General features: G+C 29.8%; 1 protein-coding gene across 1 annotated transcript in view; it reads left to right on the top strand.

The window, feature by feature from the left end:
* LOC106465934 (ATP-binding cassette sub-family D member 2-like) overlaps positions 1-15,427 on the top strand; it is a 47,803-nt gene extending 32,376 nt beyond the window's left edge. The window contains exons 6-8 of the mRNA XM_013926176.2: positions 4,286-4,299; positions 4,397-4,660; positions 8,120-15,427. Coding sequence (XP_013781630.1) covers positions 4,286-4,299; positions 4,397-4,660; positions 8,120-8,420 — 579 coding nt within the window. The 3' untranslated portion in view covers positions 8,421-15,427. The remainder of the gene's footprint in view (positions 1-4,285; positions 4,300-4,396; positions 4,661-8,119) is intronic.
* The last annotated feature ends 2,101 nt before the right edge of the window (positions 15,428-17,528 follow it).

Raw genomic sequence — 17,528 nt, 5'->3', positions numbered from 1 at the left:
TAAAAATAATAAATATATATAAATGTATAATATTATGAGATTTAAGCTATTTAGTCTAAAATAAAAATGTTTTTGTGTTATAATTTGTAGTCATTCTAGAACGAAATAGGCATAATTTATAATTATTTCCTAATTTTTTTAATGTGGTTACGAGATCGGTCAAATCTACTGAACCCATACAGAGATTCGTTAGTGAAAATAAGATAAGAGATAAAATATAAAGTTTTTTATTAAGATACGTTTGATAACTATCTGGATATTGCATGTGAAATTTGAAAATTTTCTGATGCACAAAGTATTTTTCATCTTATGTTGCATGTTGGATTGGAAATTGTACGAAAAGAAAAAAAAAAGGCATGAGAAAAACATTGCTTTACAAACCTCAAGACTTTATAAAAAAAAATTGATATTTTAAATATAAAAGCATTGTAATGGTTTCTGATAATGTGATAAATTTTGTTAACATAGACTTACTAATTTAAAAGTTATAGTATGAAAATTATAACAAGCACAAAATTGTTATGAGGTCAGTCCCAGGGAATGAGCCCGTGCTGAAAGAGTTAGATGTTATATGCCATGGAAGCCTTTGTATATATTTACCACAGTTTCCATGGATCAAGGAAACCAAAAAAAAGTTGGAGAATTGTAGTTTTTTGCATTGTTTACCAGAGAATTTCAGTGAATTTCATGTGATTTAGTGATGCTTTTAGGACATTGATGACAAAACAGATAATTTATCATTAGTGCCAAAAAAATTGCATACATGTTAATTATGGTACATTTAGCACTTAAATATGCATATTTTATGCATAATAGTTGTTTTATCTACATTGATCTTTTTTGCTTACTGTTAATTGTCATGGAGTATTAAAGCAGCTATAATAGATTATGTAAACAGTATCTAGGTTCTTGTTTAAAGCGAGTGTAAGGGCTCTGAAAAAACTTTGTCTAGTCTTCTCAAACCTAAGTCACGCAAGATTGATTTATTACAACATAAAAGCCCATAACAAGTTACTGTTTAGAGATAGGCTGTTTTCAATAAATATGTTATTTTCATTTTACAAGTTTTAGTGCATTAATAAAAACAGTCCTCACATCAGTAGTTATAGAGGAAATCCTGGGTATATTATGTCATTGACATATCTGTATAAAAAAGATTTGAAAGATATCAAAATGAAAAGAAACAGTTTGATTATTTCAGTAAAGTCTAGAAGTTCAAAGATAGAGCAAATCTATACACTTTTGGGAAAATTTTTGATTCATACCTGTATTTGTATTTATCCAATTAATCATCACAACTAAGTATATTGATTATATAAAATAATAATTTATCAGTAATTTTATTTTAATTCCTTATAAAGCAAAATGTACATAACTAGGCATTGCCTATAGCACATAATGCATAGTACAGCTTGGGCTGGGATCATTATTAGCTGATTATGTCCAAGAAATAAGTAGAATATCCTGACAGTTAATAAAAGCCCATATAAAGTAGAATATGGATGGAAATGTATATAATATCAGTAATATGAAGATAACATGAAGTTTTAAAAAGAAATCATATTAAAAGAATTTTGAAAAACAAAATGTTTCATTCACAGTAACTAATGTGGCACCTTTAAGAGTTTCCGAGAATACGACTTCATTTATTATCCATGAATATTTGTAGAAATGGTTAAACTTGGACCAGTGAATGAAATGGACCAGACTGTGTTATTTTGCTCATTGAATAAAGAATTTTGTTGGGGGAGTATTATGGCAGCTTTAATATATTACATAAATAGTAGTTGGGTGCTACTTTAATGGAGTCTAAGGGCTGTGGGGAAAAAAAAAACTGTGTCTAGTTTCCAAAAACTAGGTGATGGAGAATCATTTTACTACAGCTTAAAAGCTCTTAACATATTACTATTTAGATGAAGGCTGTTTGTTTTGGTGCTTGCAGTATACAGTACCATTCATGTCTGTGTCACTTATTGTAGCCTCTATAAGTAGGATTTAGCATTGTGATGACATAGGAATGATATCACTATAAATGTTTTAATGGTAGGTCTGATTCCATGTATGAAGTATCCTGTGTGTGTAATTAGAATTTATAACTTAGTTATTTCTAAGTATAATCTGACAATCTCATGAATGAATACAACTTGCATAAACCTGAAAAATATTTTTGGTAATGAGATTAGTTAATAAATATATGGCCACGTTGATTGAAATATTTCAATATATTTTTATATAGAGGAACTTGATGCACACAGTTTCAAAGCATGTGCAAGAATAATACAGTATTTGGATGATTTTATTATTATGTGCACAGGAATTATGAGTTTACTGCAGTGTATGGTTAGCAGCTGAATTTTTTTGATATTTTTTATTCATGTACACACATTAGAAATATTGTTTAATAAATATTTGATCTGTGAAAAGCATAATTTAAGAATATTCCATTTTACAACAATGAATGTGTTCCTTATGTTATTAAAAGTCTAAATGGAATATTCACAATTATCAAAATATGTAATGTTGTTTATACTATAATAGCATTTTTGTGATTTATATTAAAAGTAAAAAATTTTCATCAGAATGTGATATTATAAACATATGGATAAACTGCCTTTGTTGTGTATCCTCTGATAAAATATCAATAATTTCAAACCAGCATGACTCATTATATTGAAACTTTACAAAATGACAATTAAACAAACTGTGACTCTTAATGTACAGCCTGTCTTGCTTTGTCTTTATTAAACCATATACATTTGTATTTTTTTGCAATTTCACATTTTATTCTAGTTAATAGTTCAATGATACATTACAAGCATAGATCAAATGGGGGAAGGAATAACATTTTAGACATAAAATTAAACCTATGAGAGTACTGTTGTATCTTAATAAGCTAGGATTCCTTTTTTAATTCTGCATAGAATATTTTTTTTCCCATACAAAAGAGAATGTATTTTCTTAATTATAATAGCATTATTACTTAATCATGGAAGATCTCCCTCCCTCTCCAGAGTTACACTAACAACCACCAACTGTGTACATAAATAACATAATGGTTGCATATGTTATAATTTGCTGGATATAAGTGCTTAGCATGTGTAATTTATTGATTGATATGAATAATTTGTGTAATCTGTATTTCATTTTAGTTGTATTACTAGTTTTAACTAAAATGTTTTGTTTGTTTTTATTTAGAAGACTTCATGATAGTTTACCTATTCCATCATTGAAAATGATTCACAGTACTAGTTAGGGTCATATTAGCAGTTGTATAACCACTAATATCTCCCTTTGAGGGAAGACACATTTATGCACCAGTCATGTTAAATCAAAGAATCAATATATGAAGAGTTTGCTACAATATTATCTGGGCTATTCAAACACTAATTAAAAATGTTTATGTATTGTGCCTTAAGAGAAGACACATCATGTGCTAGTCTTAAACCAAAGAATCATTTTAAGGAGAGTTTTCTAAAGTATTATCTGGGCTATTCAAACACTAATTAAAAATGTTTATGTATTGTGCCTTAAGAGAAGACACATCATGTGCTAGTCTTAAACCAAAGAATCATTTTAAGGAGAGTTTTCTAAAGTATTATCTGGGTTATTCAAACACAAATGAAAACTGTTTTCCTATTATGCCTCAAAAGTCTAAGCTACTCGTTGTATCTTATTTTCTTGTTCATAATCTATTTACATGCTATATAACTGTCGCTATTGTAGTGAAGAAATGGGGAAAATGTGGGCCTTCCTTTTCTGACTAACGGACCATTAAAATGGTGGTTGTATAGCTTGTTGCATAAGCACCATTTGGTTATGCAAGAAGCCATAAATGTGTATATAATACTTTAAAAAAAATCTTTGTCAGAGGAAAAAATACTCAGTTGGGGGAGCATTGTTCTTTTTCAGGCACTTTCTTTGGTAGATGTTGAGATATATAAAATTATATAATAATTCTTGAGTTTGATTAGATTTCTCTACTATGTTTTGTTCCCAGTATTTAACTAGAAATCCCTCTTTTGTCCCTGGAGAAGAAAGGTCCACATTTTGAAAGTGCTTGGGTTATAGGGTATTGTATCTTTGTGTTAAATTGATTGTTTGAACCTAAGTGTTTTTCTAACATCATGTTTGTTTCCAGTATTGATAGTAAAGCTGTTATATCTCTTTGAATAAAAATAAAGTATGCTTTGTTTAAAAAAATAAATAAATAAATAAATATATATATATATATAACTATAGTAAAATAAATAATATTTTTAAGTACATATGTTTTATGTCTTTTTAGGAGGTCTTACACAAGTGAGGTACATGTATTTAGTTCATGTGTATTTAAGGAAGAAATAAATTCCTGGATCTTTTTTTAAAACTAGTGACATTAGTTTGGTTCATTATTCAGAGGAAAGTGTAATGTAGTCAAAATTCAGCTTATTTTGGAGGGAAGGGATTCAAGGGCAGACTGTCGTCTTTTTTTAGCTAAATTTGTTGAGAGAAAAATTTATGAAAATGTAAATAATTCATCAAAACTGTGTTTTAGACCCCAGTTTGCCCTTCTTGATGAGTGTACTAGTGCAGTGTCTATTGATGTTGAGAGTAAGATGTATCAGGCTGCAAAGGATTTTGGAATTTCTCTATTGACCATCACTCATCGTCCATCTCTGTGGTAAGTTTAATTTTTTTTGCTGTTTTACTATAATAATTTCACCCTTATTTGAAGTTGCTTTAAAATTTTCTATTTACATTTATACATATTATAAAAGCAAACAATCCACTTTTAACATGTTACAAGCTTTATACAATAACACAATCTTATCCAGTAGAGGATACCTTGTAGCTCAAAATCAGGTACAGTGTAATATAAATTTGTTGAAAATTAGTAAAGAACTGAGTATATTCATAATTTTAACAAGTGTTTTTATATAAAGTATATGAAAGCAAATTAACAAGTAAACTGCGTGTGCCAGACCACAGATTGGAAAGACCAAAGTTTAAGCCTTAACATATGATTGTTTACACTTTACACTTTCATTAGTGAGGCATCATAACTATGATAGTTGATCTCATTATCTGGTTAAAAGTAGTCATGTACTAGGAAGTAGTTGCTGTTGATTGGCTGCCCTATCTGTGGTCAGTTGTTCTAAACTAATAATGGCTATGTATGAACCATATAAATCTAATCTGTAAATTTAGGCCATGTTTCACAAACATATACTTTACAGTACTTATGAAAAATATTAAAGTTTCACAAGTTTCAGATTAATTATTTTCTAGTGTCATCTGACTTGCATAAACCTATAGCTGTACAGGTTTCTAAATGTCATCAGTCATATAATGTGTATTTGTATGAACTTTCTATCTTTTATTTTGATTCTGAAAGTTGATGTTGAATAAGACTTAAAATTGTAAGTAAAATAGTGTTAAAATTATTGGCATACCTGTAGATCTGTAAATTAAACATTCCTAATTATGAAAGTGTTAAAACTGTGAGCATACCTGTAGATGTGTAAATTAAACATTCCCGATTATGAAAGTGTTAAAACTAAGGGCATACTTGTAGATATGTAAATGAAACATTCCCAATTATGACTAAAAATAGTATGATAGAAAAATTGTTTTACAATTGTTAATATACAAGAAGATATTAAGTTCACAGGTGAATATAAAGCTGAAACACTGTTCTCATTTTTGGATATACTGTGTTACTGAAAGTCTATATCTACTTAATTAATGAGATGAGCTGACTAAGATTCTCTGGCTTGTGCTGTGCGCTTTGATGCTCTGAGTGAATCATAAGAGTGACAGTCAAATCCCACTATTTGATTAAAGTAGCCCATGAGTTGGTGGATGGAGGTTAACTAGTTGCCATCACTCTAGTCTATCACGTTACATTAGGGAAACCTAGTGTAGATGATCATCGAGTACTTTGTGCAAAAGTCAACTTAAAAGGTTTATAAGTATATCCATCTCGGCCATTAATATTAAAAACCTATCGTGCGTGTACATGTATGTTCTTTCTTAATGATTAGAGTCCATCCAATACTTTGCTACTGGAAAATATAACTTAGACAAGTAATTGATTTGTTAAAATGGTAAAGCATTTGCTAGTGCATAAAATGCAACAACATTAGGTCTATGTGATGTATTATTTAATAACTCTAACAAATCTTTAAATTTTGTAATTATGAAAGTGTTTTTAACAAAACTATTGCCAAACTAATGATTTTTTTTTCTGGTATGGGATATTTTTGTTATTTAATGTGATCGGCTCATGTATGTGACCACCATGTTACATTCCTTGAACAATAGCTTGGAAAAAAAAATGAAATTTTCTTGTAAAACTTTCCTTCAGTATTTCACTGGTAATCTTGAGGGCTTATAGTACTAAAAGTTAGGGTTTAATCTCTACAGTGGGTGGATTGTGTAAAGTCCATTCTGCAGCATTGAGACTAAACCAGCCAAAACTTTTCAAGCCTAAAAGTAAGAAAAATACATGTAATCTAATTTCTGGTTGTTAGTTCTAAAAAAACGAATTAGCTTCAGTGAATGCATTGTTTACTGCTTGACGTGTATATGAAGTACTACCCTTGAAGGCTTGTTTTGTTTTAGTACAAAGACACTACTTATTAAAGCTACTATTCAGCATTCATGTTTTCTGTCAAAAATACCTATGTGGTAACTGAAGGGTGAGAAGTATTACAAATAGAAACAGGGCATTAACTTACAATACAGAAAGTTTACAATACAACAAATTCAGTTTTTTAATGTAGAATTTAAGTTTATGAGAATTCAGGAAACTAAAGTTAAAGCATCACTTCTATTATGCCCAATAGGCTCTCAGTTTTGTGTGTTAGGTTATGTTTATTATATGTTTAATAAAAAAAAACATGTTTAATATGAAGTTGATATGTTACTACATTGGAGCTTACCTAATATATCTTGATCACTGATTAAATAAAGCATTTTTACATTTACTGTTTTGGGAAACTAGGTTGCTTTTGTTTTTCTGTATGAAATGTTGACCTTATGATAAGTTGTGAATATATTCAGCAGATGATAGCTAACAAAGGCAACATTTGGTGAAATAACTAACATCCAAAATATAGGGAATGTTATTGTTGCATCAGTAGTTAATGTTTTCAGTTAAAATATTCAGATGTTTTTGAGTACATTGAATTATTGAACAAAAAGGTAGATATTGGATATCCTCAAGGAATTTAAAATCCTGGCAAAACATACTTTGCTAAGGAGGAATTTGCAGTTTTCTGTTACTTGCAAGGAAATTAAAAATCTGTGCCTGAAATGTCATGTTCAAAAACTTAGGGTTAAGTTGGATTATTTGTCTGAACTAAGATTTGTTAAAGTACTTAGACTAAAGATGTTTTTTAAGGTTATACCCAGAAGTAAAGGTTCCAGATGATATATGTTTATATCCATAAATGAAGTATTTAGAACTTGGTTATGAATACAACCTACCTATGTCTATTGAAACACTGGATTAAGAAAAAAAAAACAAGTAAGGAAAAACTTTAAAAAAAAAAAGGAAATAAATGTAGAGATGGCTGATATCAATCCTTCAAAAACAATGAAAACAAGATAGTAAGGATGTTACTGTGTATTTCTGCTATTATGTAGATGTGATGCAAATGCCATCCCTGCTATCTTCTTTGCATTGTTTTTGAAGGAGTGATATTAGCCGTCCCTACGTTTACTCCCTTTTTTTGTAGATAACTTGTTTTGGTCTGAAGTTAATATTAACTAGGTCAAGGGTGACTGGAAATGTGGTATTTTATATGTGTGATTGAAATTGTAATTCCTCTGTTTTACTCTCATGAATTCCATTGAATGTATATGTGAATCTTTCAAATAAAGATAATCTGTGGGTTTATAGTTTATGCACTATAAAACAAGTGTAAACTATTTTAAGTTAAATAGAACTGTATGCAAACAACTTTTATGTACGTTTCTGATTTTACCATGATTGTAACTGTACATTGTAAATATTTTGATTATTGTATTCTTTTCTTTAAATTAGATTGCTTTATATATCTTCAGACTATCAACTTGTATATATTATCCAATAATTTGTACATTCTGAAGTTGCTTGTGTCACATATATTTTTAGGCAGTTCCACACCCATCTTCTGCAGTTTGATGGAGAAGGGAATTGGCGTTTAGAGCCTCTTGACACTAATACTCGTTTGTCATTACGAGAAGAGAAAGAAAGGTTAGAAGCCCAGTTAACAGGAGTACCACAGATGGAATGCAGACTTCAGGAACTCTGTACACTTCTGGGAGAAGACTCGGTAGTTCTTCAGCGTTCCCCTGTGGATGGTAATGGTGGAATACAAGCAGTTCTCCAAGTTGATACCCCAAGTGTTAATAAAGCTGGGGTTGATACTAGTAAAGATTCTCTATCTGATTAAAAAAACTAGTAAAATGAAATAAATTAAACCAAATAGCTTTATTTAAAGATTTAAGATAGCTTCTTGTCATGCAAGATTTAAATAAGTACTCATTTTAGAAGAAAAATATTACATGTGAACTAATGTTGTTAATTTATGATGTGCTGCTGTAATCCACAATCAAAGGTTGTTTTGTTTTAGTGGTTGCATGATATGGGTTGTTAGTTAAGCAAAATGTGGCTTATTGCAGTGTGAACTTAATGTTTTTGGTTACACTCTAATTTAATATATGTATAATTTTCATTACGTATGAGTTTACTAAAGTATTAGGTTTTTTATTTTTTGTTTGGTGGCAATGATTTTCTCTTGTTCATTGATATCCAGCTACATGTAATTACCTAAAAACATCAATCTTCATTATTTTTGTGAATGCTATAATTTCATAATATGAAGTGTTGATTGGAGTAATTTAGACATTTTATATGGAGAAAAAATAACTACATACTCCTGAATAACGTTTATTTATTTCCCACCAAGTTTTGTTTTTACAACTTTTTCAGAAGGATCTTGTTACTTACACACATATACATTTAGATTTGTTATAGGACCAATGGAGAATATTGAACAAGGCTACATGGATAAAATAGTTTACATTGAAATAAAACAATGATACACAGCAGCACTAATGTTTGATCATATGAATGTAGGTATACAGCCTAAAAATGTAGTGAAAATCAATTGAATATTGACATAAAAAGTTATCTAAAATAAGATTATATAATTAAAAGAAGGAAAAATTTGAAAAGTGAAATTAACTGAGGGGGGTCTATGCTAATTTAGCCCTTCCATGTCATGATTAATTTATCTTAAATTTCAAAATATGTCTTTATATTTGCAATCAAGAAAATTATTATCTGTTGCAAGGATTTCTATTTGTAAAGGGTAACCAGATGTCAGTCAACCATGTTTCTTTTATATAGTGGTTCAATATGGCAGTATTCCCCAAAGTGGGAGCTGCAGCCCCCCTGGGGGCCATGAAGCTTTTTTTGGGGTCTGCCAAAAATGGGCTGAAAACAGAGGTGCCAAATTAATTTTAATTCTAAATAAACAATAAGCCAATAAAAATTATGTAGATTTAAGTAAATGATACAGTATGTTGAAAAGGGATGTTATTGTTTTTACTATGGCACTGTTTTTCAATCACCACACTAAAGTAGTCTGTGTGTGTGTGTGTGGGGGGGGGGGGTTAAGGCATTTTTTACATCACGGGAGCCTCAGACTAAAAGTGTTTGGGAACCACTATACTATGGCACTGACATCTTTGTTGAGTTGATTTAAGTCTCATGCATGTTTAATAAATCTGTTGTGTTATGCACAAAATGTTTCTCCAATGTAAAAGCAAACTATTTCTTTTTCTTGCAAGCATTACCTGAATTGTATGCAAAATGTATTAATATTTGTTCCTGGTTTTTGTACAATTGTTATTGGTAACCATGCCCATTGTATCATTGATTGTAAGTCTGTCACTAATGGATGGTGTATTCCAAGTTCTACAATTACGTGTGGCATCCTCCTTGCATGTAATTATGTCCCTCTTTTAATTTCCTTTGAAGATTGTTTAAATAAATCAAAGATAAAACTATCTGAGTAACCATTCAGTTTTAGCACATGTTGTAGATCTGTAAGCCCCTTGAGTTTGCTTTCATTAGAATTTAAAATTCAATTAATTTTCTTGGCCCATCCTATGATAGTTACTTTTTCATATTTAGTAGGGTGATGTGAATCTGAATGTAGAAATACCAGTCTAGATGAGAGCTTTTAGTATACACTTATTATAAGTTTGCTTTATGAATAATCAAGAAATACATCTAGGAAGCTGAGTGTTCTAGAGTAAAAAAAGGTTATATTTGTTTGTAAGCTGGTCAAATATTATGAAATCTTTCCAGTCTATGTAAAATGGAAGACCAACTGCCAAAGATATCACCTGTATACCTTAACCACAACACAAATATTTCACCTTCTTTTTAGAATCATGAAATTAGTGTATCATTTTCTAATATGTGTATGGACACTATAGCAAAATCTACTGCAACTCTGTTTTCCATAGGAAATATTTTTGTTTTTGTTGAACTTGAAATAACTGTTCATCAGAACAAAGTGAAGGCATCATTCTAAATTTCCCAGGGAAATAATGAAAAATGATTCAGGCTTTTTTGGTATTTTTCTGTGATATTCATTATTTCTGATAAACCTTCATTTATTGGTATTGATGAGTAGAGAGAGAGAGTACATTTAGACTGAAAATGAGTAAGTTTTGTTGAATTGATACCTCTTCTAACTTTGCAAAACCATTTGTACTTCTCTGTTGTGCTGGAACATAAGATAATAGTGGGTGGATTATCTTTTCACTTAACCAAGAAGGAGACTGTTGCTGACCCACAGATGGATACTATTGGTCGGAGTGACATGCCTTCCTTGTGATCTGTTGGTAAGCTAACGAACTGTGATGTACTTCTGTGGTTTGTATATGTTGCTGGTAATGCTTGAATTCCTTAAACGAAAGTTTAGTTTTCATTCCAACATCAATTTTGATTTCTTGTGAGAGGTAAGTATCACTTAAAATAGAACTGTTTACACAGGTGAAGTCTTTCATAACAACAAAACATTTTCCATTGTCTGAAGTTTTTATTAAAAGTTCTTTGTCTTGTTTAATTCTTGGAAGAGGATTATGTTGTATTATTGGTTTTTTTTTAGCTTAGCTTTTTATTCTTGTGGAAATGTTTACTAAATAGCATTTTATACAAGCAACAGAGCATTCAAGCACTTCAGAAACTTTGGGTCATTGTATTTTAGGGTTGTCAACTGCACATTTGAATTTAAATTGTATCTTACTTCCTGAAGTATAAATAAAAGGAAATGTCCCAGTAGTCTGTGCCATGTTCTGGCTGTGATTAGCATATGTATTTTCCTTTTCTTGGTATTTATAATCAATGAAGGCAGACCACCTAAGTGTGTAAATACATTTTTTGTAAACCAGACACAATCTGAAGTTATGTGTCTTCTGTTGGTTTGGTCTTTGTATGCAGAATTTTGGGCCTTTTGGTAAAATAGAAAAAGCATGTTGTGGAATTACTTCATTGTTTTCTACTACTTCATACAGTTCTTCACCATTAACACTTGGTGTTAACTTCATACAGTTCTTCATTATTAACACTAGGTGTTATCACATTAATTTTAATGTTAGTGTTATTACTTTCAAGAAAGCATTGGATTTTTTGTTCCAAATGATAGCTACACTCTTGTTTCCCCTTCTATAATGATGGTAGCTTGATTATTAATCCATGCTATTGAAACAACATCAACTTTTTCAGTTCTTGTTGACAATAGGGAATATGTGTAGTTGGATGCTTCTTAAGTTGTAAAAATGAAATATCGAGTGAAATAAATATAACTTTTTTCTGGACTTAGTGGTTGTTTTTTCATCATATACATTGTTATAATTTGTTAGTACATGAACTAATAAAGTTTTTCAAAGTAACGTTTATACTTGAATCTGTCCTTTTATAGCAGTGTTATTGGTCATGTACACATGTGAGAGAAGTCTGTGTCATTTATCTAGTTAATGAATGTTGTTTGCAACTAATTCTTTAATTAATATTATTTACATTCTAGCAATATAACAAGTACAGGTGTTTTGAAATTTATAGGAATTGCTTGTTCACTTGAGCAAATTTATTTTTACTACTTTTCTGAAATGTACTTTTCATTTTGAAGTCTTAAAATGTTAAGTGATGTCTAATATAGAAACATGACAATCAGCTACTTAAATTATTCTGTAACATTATTCAAAGACTGATGATCAATTTTTTGTAAAAGTCATATTATGGTAGAAATTATTGTGCCAAACAGTTATTACATTAATAAGACTACATTTTTCAGAAGACTTGATGCATTTTCCTGTAGAATCAATTTTTTGAACTAAGTTTTGTTTTATAGCTTTTCATGTAGCTACATATGAGTGTTGGTGTGCATAACACTTTTAGTTGAATGTCATTAGGTTTGATATCAAAAGTTTTTTCCAAAAGGTCACAAAATTTGTGTAAATTATTTGTTCTTGCAAGTTCATGAATTTAAACCTGTGTTAATTTTTTTTTCTAAGAACTGTAATAGTTCTTTAACTTCAAAAAATCAAGGTAATATTTTAATAACCTACAAATGATGTTGATGTCAATCTCTGTAAGAAGTTACACTTTTAATTGTTTGCTACCATCTACAAAATAAGGAACTCTCATACACTTAGTAGTGTATTAAATTAAATTGTGTTATGGAGGTGATTTTTGTTGTTGTAAGAAACAAAGTAGCAGTCTTAGTTTACATACCGTTACTTGATATCTTTTAAGGATAGTTTTGTCAATCTTCAGTACTCATTAATGTTTAACTTTAATGACTTGTTCATGACTAATTTTCTGGTTAATATTATTAAACAATTTAGTTGAATAAGTTAAGTAAATAGGTACACATGACATTTAATATTCCATTGTGATGTGTTTACACTCACAAGTTATTGTTATTGCTGCAATTTATTCTATCATTGGCAAGTTCTTTTGGATTATTTGGGTAAAAATAATGACAATTTCAATCCATGTAATGATAACAAATCAATTATTTTTTTCTCAATATTTGCTACATACTACTTTCACTTTGATACAAGTTGTAGGCTTAAGTGCAGAAAGCAACATTTCAACAGAAATTTCAAGACACATGGTAAATATGCCAAACTCACAAATAAACTTGCTTACAGAATTTCCTCACTAATAGATCAAATAATGAATAGATGTGATAAATCTCTCTTATAACATAAATCTCTTCTAACTTTTCTGACACTAACTCATCACTCACTGAGTACTTTACTAACTGAACCCAGTCAATGCTGATTATTCATGTTAATATGATGCTCTTATTTTTATTTACTTGAAGAAATTTCTAGATGATTACATCATTAGCTCTCTCTAGCAAACATCCAAATTAAAACATTGAAAATATAACTTACAACAATATTTTTCTGTTAGTTTTATTGTATTTCGATGTAGTTGACTGGAAAAAAAGTTAGTACTCCAAACTAAATGACCAAATAAATTAAAATTTTAAAACACAAGTTTAAATCGGATGTTTCCACAACTGTGAGCTATCATTTTCAAGCATCTGTCCTAACTGGAACAGTCAATGCTTATATGTCACTATGATACTATTTATGTTAGTTAGTTGTAAATATTTTGATTTTAATCTATGTTTCTAATGAAGTTTAAAGTTATTGTTTCAGTAGTTGTAACTATTATATAACTATTTAACCAAATTATTGATCTTTCAGACAAACTTTGTCATTAGAGCTGAATTTTGTGAAAAGTTATATGTACAATTTATATTGTGTATAAATTATTTTACTACTAAATTAGGAAAGGTTAGTGAAGTTTTTAAGGCATGATGTGCTGTTATTATTCATAAAACCAGTGTTGGAAAAATAATTGGGAAGTAAAAGGGCTGAAAACTTGGGTATTTTTTTCATATTTTAACTATAATTATATCATTCTCTTGCTAATTTTTCCTTGTATGCTTCTGTGGTATCAACATAAATATATTTTGATTGTAAGTCAGTGCAATTTGTAGCCAGTACATTACATGTATGATAGAATGAAAAATTGCATGTCTACAAAGTTGAAGGATTGAACTAGTAATAATATTGAACAAGTTAACTCATTTTTGATTTAAATGATTTTATGGTTTACAAAGTCATAAAATATAACAAAACAAATGTAAAACATCAATATTTTAAATTAGTTGTACTGTTTTATTCAGTATTATTGGATTAAGTGTTTCAAATGATACAAAGTATTAATTAACAACTTATTGTAAAAGATGTTTCTACCAATAATAAAATGTATGAAATCCATGATTCATATAAATCAAAGATGTACAGCAATGAAAAGTACTTGACATCTTTAAGCTGGTAATAAATATGAAAAATAGTTTTTCATTTAACAAATTGATCTTAAATTTCATGAAATCTTGAAACATTAAGATTTTACCAGCTATTATGTAGTACATGAGTGTAAATTTATTTACTTAGGTTGTTGTGGTAGATTAAATGATCCAATAAAACACATCAAAATGTTTTTGTTAAACATTCTGTGTATTGAGCTTCTTTTGTATATAATTTTTATGTAAAAGAAACAATGAAAACGAATAAATTTTAATAATTTGGTTTGTAGAAAAAGTCATAAATGTTAGTTTATTGAACATGCAAAATTTAATTTTTTGTTAAGGCATCATTCCTGCAACAAAGAACTCTAGATAAGACAGTTGTATCAAAAATTTAATGCTAAAAATTATTTATTTAAAATGTTATTTACATCTATAATGAGAACTTTGTTCTATAGAAATCTTTCTTGTAAATGTGAATTATAAGTGTACATCTGTTTTTTAGGAGAATTGCTCTACAGTTTAATACCTAAACCCTAGATTTTAAAAGCTAGTTTTATTATCTTTAATAATCAGGTTTTGTATGTTCAGTTGATCATTTTATGAAGCTTACTATGTATGTTCATCATATTTAAAAATATCTGAAAGTCACCCAAAAAAGTAATTGCATAGCTCTACTAATGAAAATTTTTTTAAGTGTTCCTTTTTGAAAACTAGTACTAAAAATTGCTCTTATAATTATATCAGAATTAGGCTAATACAGTTTTACAAAATGTTAATAATAGTTAGATATATATATTGGCAATGACAGGATAAATCATGGTTAATTTATAACAGACAATGAGTTATTTGCCATGTTAATTTTCGTATTATAATTTGGGGTTTATTTTAACTTTTGATTTAGTTGCTAATGGGATATTCTGAGTGATTAGTTGTTGTTGAAGTTTTTGGGATCAGCCTAGATCTTCTTAGAAAATATAAGAGGGAAGGGGAGTTATGATCATTATTTGTTAGGGTATTTATCAGAACTTCAATAAACTCTTATCTCAGTCCTATCATTTCCTGTGTCTGTCTTTCTCGCGAGATTTGGAAGTAGCCAACTATAAAATCTTCTGCCTACTCGCATATAAAATTAACCCACTGTTATTGTAAAATTTAACGAAGTTTTATATTTATGCTTAGAATGTTTATTACATAACAAAATAAACGTTTCACAAACAAGCGACTTTCAAGGTTTTCAGTTACGTATTACGTGGGTCTGGCATGGTCTGGTTGTAAGGGCCCTCGACTAGCAATCTGCGGGTTGCGGGATCGAACCCGTCGCACAACATGCTCTGTACTCCAGCAGTAGGAGCTTTGTAACGTGAATGTTAATCCCACTGTTAATTGGTAAAGAGTATCCCAAGAATTGATATTGGTTGTTGACTAGCTGTCTTCTCTTCAGTCTGTCACTTCAAAATTAGGAACGGCTAGCGCAGGTAGCCCTCGAGTAGTTTTGTGCGAAATTCAACAAACAAACAAACTGTATGACGTTTGTAACTTAACTTTCATTCAAAAACAGCCCAAAATTAGCTTAACATTTTCCACTTAAGTTAGCCCAAAAGTATAACCCAATAAATTCTGGTAATCAAATCTGCAATCCAAGATGCAATCGACAGTAAACGTTTTATGTCACCGGTTAAATTTTGTGTATTTTGTTTCATAAGAACCTTTAAAAAATGTTGCTGTCACGTTAATTAAAATCTTACACGTAAAAAACAAAACAAAACAAAAAAAACGAGTATTCACCTAAAAATAGTAAAGTAAGATCGCTTACTACACAATAAATAGGAGAATAAATGTAATGGTTTTAAAATACCGACAACAGCCATTAATATGTGTTCAGCCTCCCCAGTGGCACAGCGGTATGTCTGCGGACTTACAACGCTAGACACCGGGTTTCGATACCCGTGGTGGGCAGAGCACGGATAGTTCATTGTGTAGCTTTGTACATAAATTCAAACAAAAAAAAAATGTGTTCAAAGCAAAATATGTCGCACGCAACCAACCGATACAAGCTGGTTCTGAACTATTCACAGACCTTTTGTACTTAACTCGATTATAGGAAATGTCATCATGTTAACGAAAATTAAACTTGTTTTACAGATAAGAAGCCTGCGGATCACAAAGACGGAAAATTAATTTGTTGAAATTTTCGTACAATGAAATGTTTTTTAAACAAAATATTAAGATACAAAGATAATTTAAGAAGGTCCATTGATAAAATTAATTGAAGGAAAACTTAATCCCCAACTCTGAGGTTTCGATGTCATCGCAGAAAATGATGCTAATGTCCACTTAATTTGTTCATAGTAAATTCCAGTATAAATGAAAGCTTGAAGTCCGAATACCCAAATAATTTCTTAATGAACTATATACATTTCACAAACTGATAAGAGTATCTAAACCAAACTTTAAAATAGATCCTCATTACGGCCCTCTTTTGCGTCATTGTTCTTTGATACGTCGTAAATACTGACACTGAAAAGGGCTTTCGTCTCTTTCGGTAACTGCAACCGGTTGCAGCACAATTCAAGCTATCTCTGGGCTCTGGTTCTAAGGAGATCTTCAAGTAGGTTTTCATGCATTGTTTCTCAATTATTAAATTGGTTTCAGAAAACGTACGTTCCACAGATATGTCGCTGAACCGTAAGGCCACCAGGGAGAGAGTAAAGAAACCAAGCTCAGCGAAATCACTGTAATTTGTTTATTTGTATGGTTTGCAACTTTAAAATCGTTCAGTCTGATCAGTTTCAAAGTATGAAACACAACGCTTCATAAAAGTTACTTTTAGACCTTTAGCTTGTAAAAGATAAAGGAAATATAATAAAAAAATGTTTTGGTGAGGAATTAACTCGTTTAGATTTTTTTAATATACGAAATAACGATAAGAACTTATATCCTCAAATGTTTGATAACCAGATCTTCAATAATTGTTTTGAAATACCAACCTTTTTCATTTCCTTTTTTTTTGTACATTTCCATTTTGTTGACGTATGAGTTTTGTATTATTAAATAACACTTATCATGAATTGAACATAGTTTAGGGCACTTCTTCTATTTAACATAATTACAGAATTAATAATTTATATACACCAGAAAACGACTAGAAAT

This window comes from Limulus polyphemus, unplaced genomic scaffold, assembly GCF_000517525.1.
Source record: "Limulus polyphemus unplaced genomic scaffold, Limulus_polyphemus-2.1.2 Scaffold2098, whole genome shotgun sequence".
Taxonomy (NCBI): domain Eukaryota; kingdom Metazoa; phylum Arthropoda; class Merostomata; order Xiphosura; family Limulidae; genus Limulus; species Limulus polyphemus.
The sequence above is the reverse complement of the archived record's forward strand: the minus strand, read 5'-3'. Positions and strand labels throughout refer to the sequence as shown.